Consider the following 7,500-nt stretch of genomic DNA (forward strand, 5'->3'; position numbering starts at 1 on the left):
TCAAACACAGTCAGTTAGAAAATCTATTCAATCACAGTCACATACAGAGTTTGCTCCAATACAGTCAGGCAGAGAGTGTGTTCAAACATAGTCAGTTAGAGAGGGTGCTCAAAGACACTCAGGTAGACTGTGTGCTGAAACACAGTCAGATAGAGATTGTGCTCAAACACATTCAGGTATATAGTGTTCTAAACACAGTCAGCTAGAGAGTGTGGTAAACACACTCAGGTAGAGAATGTGCTCAAACACTGTCATGTAGAGAATGTGTTCAAACAAACTCAGGTAGACAGTGTGCTCAAACACAGTCAGGTAGACAGTGTGCTCAAACGCAGTCAGGTAGAGACTGTGCTCAAACACATTCAGGTATATAGTGTTCTGAACATAGTCAGCTCGAGAGTGTGTTCAAGCATAGTCACGTAGAGAGCATACTCAAACACAGTCAGGTAGAGAGTGTGCTAAACACACTAAAGTAGAGAGTGTGCTCAAACACTGTCATGTAGAGAGTGTGCTCAAACACATTCAGGTAGAGAGAGTGCTAAAACACTCAGGCAGAGAGTGTGCTCAAACACAGTCATGTTGAGAGTGTTTTCAAGCATAGTCAGGTAGAGAGCATACTCAAACATAGTCAGGTAGAGATTGTGCTCAAACACACTCAGGTAGACAGTGTGCTCAAACACAGTCAGGCAGAGATCATGCTCAAACACATTCAGGTAAAGAGTGTGTTCAAACGCACTCAGGTAGACAATGTGCTGAAACACAGTCAGGTAGAGATTGTGCTCAAACGCATTCAGGTATATAGTGTTCTAAACACAGTCAAGTCCAGAGTGTGTTCAGACACACTCAGGTAGAGTGCGTGCTCAAACACAGTCAGGTAAAGAGCATGCTAAACACAGTTATGTAGAGAGTTTGCTTAAACATAGTCAGGTAGAGAGTGTGCCCAAACACAGTTATGTAAAGATCGTGCTAAACACTCTCAGGTAAAGAATTTGCTCAAACACAGCTATGTAGAGAGCGTGTTCAAACACAGTCAGGTAGAGAGCTTGTTGAAATACAATCAGGTAGAGAGTGTGCTAGGTAAAATGCGTGCTCAAACACAGTCAGATAAAAAGCATGCTAAACACAGTCAGTTAGAGAGTGTGCTCAAACACAGTCATGTAGACTGTGTGCTCAAACAAACTCAGTTAGAGATTATGCTCACACAAAGTCAGGTAGAATGTGCTCTAACACAGTCAGATTGAGGGTGTGCTCAAACACACTCAGGTAGAGAGTGTGCGCAAACACAGTTAGGTAGATAGTGTGCTCAACCCCAATTATGTAGAGAGAGTGTTCAAACACAATCAGGTAGAGAGTGTGCTCAAACTAGTCAGGTAGAGTTTGTGCTCTAACACAGTCATGTAGAGAGCGTGCCAGGTAGAGAGAGTCCAAACGTTAGCTAGACAGCGTACTCAAACACAGTCAGGTATAGAGTGTGCTGAGACGTAGTCAGGTAAAGAGCATGCTCAAACACAGTCAGACAGAGAGTGTGCTCAAACACAGTCAGAGAACTTGTTCAAAAACAGTCAGGTAGAGAGCGTGCTCAAACACAGTCAGGTAGAGAGCATGCTTAACACAGTCAATTAAAGAGTGCACTCAAACACAGTCAGGTAGAGTCTGTTCAAAAACAGTCAGGAAGAGAGCATATTAAAACACTGTCTTGTAGAGAATGTGCTCAAACACAGTCAAGTAGAGAGTGTTTTCAAACACAGTCAAGTAGAGAGTGTGCTCAAACACAGTCAGGTAGAGATTGTGCTCAAACACAGTCATGTAGAGAGTGTGCTCAAACACAGTTATGTAGCAAATGTTCTAAACACACTCAGGTGGAAAGTGTGCTCAAATACAAGCAGGTAGAATGTGCTCTAACACAGTCAGATTGAGAGTGTATTCAAACACAGTCAGAGAGCTTGTTCAAATTCAATCAGATATAGAGCATGCTCAAACACAGTCAGGTAGAGTGCATGCTAAACACAGTCAATTAGAGAGTGTGCTCAAACATAGTCAGGTAGAGAGTGTGCCCAAACACAGTTATGTAGAGATCGTGCTAAACACTCTCAGGTAAAGAGTTTGCTCAAACAGTTATGTAGAGAGCGTGTTCAAACACAGTCAGGTAGAGAGCTTGCTGAAATACAATCAGGTAGAGAGTGTGCTAGGTAGAGAATGTGCTCAAATACAGTTAGGTAGATTGTGTTCTAAAACAGTCAGGTAGAAAGTGTGCTCAAAATAGTCAGGTAGAGAGTGTGTTCTAGCATAGTCAGGTAGATAGCATGCTTAAACTCAGGTAGAGATCATGGTCAAACACATTCAGGTATATAGTGTTCTAAATATAGTCAGCTCGAGAGTGTGTTCAAGCATAGTCAGGTAGAGAGCATGCTCAAACACTGTCATGTAGAGAGTGTGCTCAAACAGTCAGGTAGAGAGAGTGCTAAACACACTCAGGTAGAGAATGTGCCTAAACACAGTCAGGTAGAGAGTGTGCTCAAACACAGTCATGTAGACAGTTTGAGTGTGCTCAAACACAGTTATGTAGAGAGAGTGTTCAAACGCAGTCGGGTAGAGAGTGTTCTCAGACACAGTCAGGTAGAGAGTGTTTTCAAACACAGGTAGAGAGCATGTTTAAACACAGTCAGCTAGAGACTGTATTAAATCACAGTCAGTTAGAGAGTGTGCAGAAATACAGTAAAGTAGAGATCGTGCTCAAACACTTTTAGGTATATAGTGTTCTAAACATAGTCAGGTCGAGAGTGTGTTCAAGCATAGTCAGGTAGAGACCGTGCTAAACACACTCAGGACGAGAGTGTGCTCAAACACAGTTATGTAGAGAGCGTCAGGTAGAGAATGTGCTCAAATACAATCAGGTAGAATGTGCTCTAACACAGTCAGATTGAGAGTGTCCTCAAACACATTCATGTAGACAGTGTGCTTAAACACAATCAGGTAGAGATCATGGTCAAACACATTCGGGTATATAGTGTTCTAAACATAGTCAGCTCGAGAGTGTGTTCAAGCATAGTCAGGTAGAGAGTGTGCTCAAACACAGTCAGGTAGAGAGTGTGCGAAACACTCAGGTAGAGAGTGCTCAAACACAGTCAGGTAGAGAATGTGCTAAACACTCAGGTAGAGAGTGTGCTCAAACACATTCAGGTAGAGAGAGTGCTAAACATACTCAGGTAGAGAGTAAACTCAAACACAGTCAGGTAGAGACTGTGCTCTAACATAGTCATGTAGAGAGTGTGCTCAAACACAGTCAAGGTAGAGTGTCTGCTCTGACAGACAACTATTCAAAAGCTTAACACTTAGAACTTCTGAGGCAAGACAAAATACCTTAGTCAACAAAATATACTCCCATTCATGTTATTATTGTTTACTGTATTTATATTTAAAGGTTTATGTATTAAATTGTTTTTGGTTTTTTGAGCTGATTAGTCACTCTTCAGAAGATTTTGAACTTTTTTTCTACTAATATTAAATGAACCTTCCTGTATTTTTGAATGAAATGCATATGACATCAGTCCCCCTATACTCTCATTCTGATAGATTAGTCTGCAAAACAGCTGATTTTCCCATCAGGCAAGGATGGGGGAATTTTGTGTATGAATTTTCAAACTGAGACTTAATCCTGTATATCACCACCCAACCTGAAAATCCTCGGGGTTTAAGGATTTATGACTCAAGATGCACGTTACACACATGTTTGTCAGTTGGTGACTTTCCAGAAATACAAGAAAAAATCTATTTTCCTCATGGCGTAAACATCTGCTTCTTCCTTTCCACCGCTAGCACCCGCATCACGCTCCACTGTTGACATGGAAACTCGAGTTTTACTTTGAGTCCAGAGAAGGTCACAGCACCATCAGTCTGGTAGCAGAATTAGCAATTTTTAAATCAATCTTCAAGGCCTTGAAAACAATAGAACATATGCATGAAATAATTCAAATAAAAATATTTAGTTAGACGTGTGACAGGGGTGGATTTAAATAGAAAAAAAAATGCAATACATTTTTTAAAAATGCAAAAAAAAAAGTAATAATAATTTGGTTGTTACAAAAGTAAATAGTTTTTCGTATATGCAAAAAGAATTCAACAATGCAACAATGAATCCAGCATTAGTCATATTTATGGAGTTGCTGTCATCACTGGTAAAAGAACTAAAGAGGAACCTCTTCACCGCTAATAACACCCAAAGATTCCTTGGGCCTCAGTTCTGACAGTTCTCCTTACCTTCAGGTCTAATGTGCATTTTAATACGCCAAGGAGACTCATTTATCTGTGGTCTACTTCTTAGACCGGCTCTTTACGTCTGCAGTACTGAACCACAGTATTGTTACGGCACGCAAAAGTAGCCTTATAGCACACAAATAATAATGTGTAAAATCACAGATAACTTCTTTAAAATGAACCTTCGGTTATCCCATGGACACTGTTTCATAAATATTTGATAATATTTTTGGGTAACCCGTGTGGTAAGTCGGTCTGTTTACACAGCCATCGTTACATTGTAACTGTAACATTATTACAGGATGACATACTGAGTAACATTGTGCTACAACAGTTTGAGTACTTTGTACACAGCAGCAACATTATCCATTACCCAAGACAGTGAATTAGTGGGCTGGTACTCAATATATTACACTGCAATATTAAATGTATACGATACTACATTAAATTATATTAAACTGGTATAATCTACTTAAACTGGCATAGTTTAACTATCCGTGGTTTTGTAATGTAAAGTATAATCAAGTTTTTGATGCTTTTTTGTAAATAACCAGATAACTGTTAAAAAATAATATTTGTGTATTTTAAAAGTATTATGCATATACTGTTGTTACAAAAACTAAATATATTTGACCCATATACATGACCTTGTTTACATCTTTGACTTTTTCAATTTCTCTTTTTTTTGTATTATTTTTTTTATACCAAGTTATTTTAGAGTTTACTCAATGGTATGATTTGTGTTTGACAAATCAGTGAAAACTCCTCTGTAGAGTAGGTATTTTGGAAATAAAGACAACAATCCAGATCAGTGCATCAATCCTGCACGTAAGAGTCGTGGGCTTACGCCCAATTGCAGAGCTCACTACAGTAGTCACTCGGGGACGTGTGTTCTCACTGCAGCAGTCAGCCTGGGATGTGTGAGTTCACTGCATCAGTCAGCCTGGAACGTGTGAGTTCACTGCATCAGTCAGCCTGGGACGTGTGAGTTCACTGCATCAGTCAGTCAGGGACGTGTGTTCTCCAGCCAGGGACATGTGAGTTCACTGCAGCAGCCAGCCAGGGACATGTGAGTTCACTGCAGCAGTCAGCCTGGAACGTGTGAGTTCACTGCAGCAGTCAGCCAGGGACGTGTGTTCTCCAGCCAGGGACATGTGAGTTCACTGCAGCAGTCAGTCAGGGACGTGTGAGTTCCCTTGCAACAGTCAGCCTGGAACATGTGAGTTCACTGCATCAGTCAGCCTGGGACGTGTGAGTTAACTGCATCAGTCAGCCTGGGACGTGTGAGTTCCCTGCATCAGTCAGTCAGGGACGTGTGTTCTCCAGCCAGGGACGTGTGAGTTCACTGCATCAGTCAGACAGGGACGTGTGAGTTCACTGCAGCAGTCAGCCAGGGACATGTGAGTTCACTGCATCAGTCAGCCTGGGACATGTGAGTTCACTGCATCAGTCAGCCTGGGACGTGTGAGTTCACTGCATCAGTCAGCCTGGGAAGTGTCAGTTTGCAGGTGTGTTTGACGTGAGGATTCTCACTCCACTGCAGTGTACGGCAGCGGTGTCTGGAGGAGCAGAGGAAGAGGAGGCGCAGAGCCACGCGGAAAATTAGCACCTTTATCGGGACCTTCGTTGTTTGCTTCACTCCTTATGTTCTCACCAGGTGAGCTCAGTGAAAGACACCAATGGGTTTTATAATGAACTGGATAAAGGGATTGTTTCTGCAGCTTCAGATATGTGCTGTATATATCACATTTGCTGTATATATTACAGGTACATTTGTGATGTATATAACACGTGTGAGATGTATGTACAACGTGTGTACTGTATATATCACGTGTGATGTATATATCACGTGTGCGCTGTATATATCACGTGTGCTGTATATATCACGTGTGTGCTGTATATATCACGCGTGATGTATATATCGCGTGTGTGCTGTATATATCACGCGTGATGTATATATCGCGTGTGCGCTGTATATATCACGCGTGATGTATATATCGCGTGTGCGCTGTATATATCACGTGTGATGTATATATCGCGTGTGTGCTGTATATATCACGTGTGATGTATATATCGCGTGTGTGCTGTATATATCATGTGTGATGTATATATCGCGTGTGTGATGTATATACAACGTGTGTACTGTATATATCACGCGTGATGTATATATCGCGTGTGTGCTGTATATATCACGTGTGATGTATATATCACGTGTGTGCTGTATATATCACGTGTGATGTATATATCGCGTGTGCGCTGTATATATCGCGTGTGATGTATCTATCACGTATCTTTGACCTCAGGGTGGTGGAGCTCTTTGTGGTTGTTCCAATCAGTCCGTACTGGGGCGTGCTGTGCAAGACACTGGCGTACAGCAAGGCTGCCTGTGACCCCTTCGTCTACTCCCTCCTCCGGCACCAGTACCGCAAGACCTGTGGTGACATCATCAACCGCTTCCTGAAGCGAGGCTCACGCCACGTGTCAGGCCATCGGCAGGAAAATGGGAGGTCCAACAAGCCAGGGAATTCTGGGAAGTCGCAGCATGATGAAAAACGCAAGAAAACTGGCATGCGGTCTGCTGATTAGCAGTGGTTGGAAAAAAGCAAACAGCAATGATGAAAATATGTAGCAGCATAAACCACCCCAAGCGGCAGGACGGAAGCGCGGAGAGCAGCACGCTTCGGAACGTCAGCTGTGTACAGTTTCAGAGTTTCACAGAGTGCTTTTTGGCATAGAAAACATTACATCTGTTGAATTATGTATAAGTATAGTTTAAATGTCTTTTCATGGTGAAAGCTGCTAGTTAGTGATTACTAGGAGATTCACAGTACACAGTGAGGCCTATTAATTATTTGTGTGTGTGTGTGTGTGTGTGTGTGTTGTCACTGGGGTTGTCATAAAGTGTGATATGGAATGATGCTGGGTGTTAAACAGGATTTGGTGGATATTTTGGGGCTATTATAAGCTCTTTTCTAAACATTTGACTTTGACTTTAGAAAATGAAAATCTCTGAACATATTCTGTTCCTGTTTATACATTTGATTTCAAGTGGGAAATGTCTAAGTGCGGGAACTCTTTTTTTCTGAGAGAAAAAAATGTAACTCCTGTGTGCTGTGTGAACTCGTGTTCACTCTCCATTGTGACTCAGAGTGGAGAGTTAACTCCTGTGTGCTGTGTGAACTCGTGTTCACTCTCCATTGTGACTCAGAGTGGAGAGTTAACTCCTGTGTGCTGTGTGAACTCGTGTTC

The 7,500-nt window shown here is 41.8% G+C and overlaps 1 protein-coding gene across 1 annotated transcript in view; it reads left to right on the forward strand.

The window, feature by feature from the left end:
* gpr26 (G protein-coupled receptor 26) overlaps positions 1–7,500 on the forward strand; it is a 13,683-nt gene that overhangs the window by 4,968 nt on the left and 1,215 nt on the right. The window contains exons 2-3 of the mRNA XM_081721943.1: positions 5,795–5,908; positions 6,555–7,500. The exon at positions 6,555–7,500 is cut by the window's right edge and continues 1,215 nt beyond it. Of these exons, the coding sequence (XP_081578069.1) occupies positions 5,795–5,908; positions 6,555–6,837 (397 nt within the window). The 3' untranslated portion in view covers positions 6,838–7,500. The remainder of the gene's footprint in view (positions 1–5,794; positions 5,909–6,554) is intronic.

The sequence above is a fragment of the Electrophorus electricus genome, chromosome 10 (genome assembly GCF_041902795.1).
Source record: "Electrophorus electricus isolate QZ-2024a chromosome 10, ASM4190279v1, whole genome shotgun sequence".
In the NCBI taxonomy this organism is placed as follows: Eukaryota; Metazoa; Chordata; class Actinopteri; order Gymnotiformes; family Gymnotidae; genus Electrophorus; species Electrophorus electricus.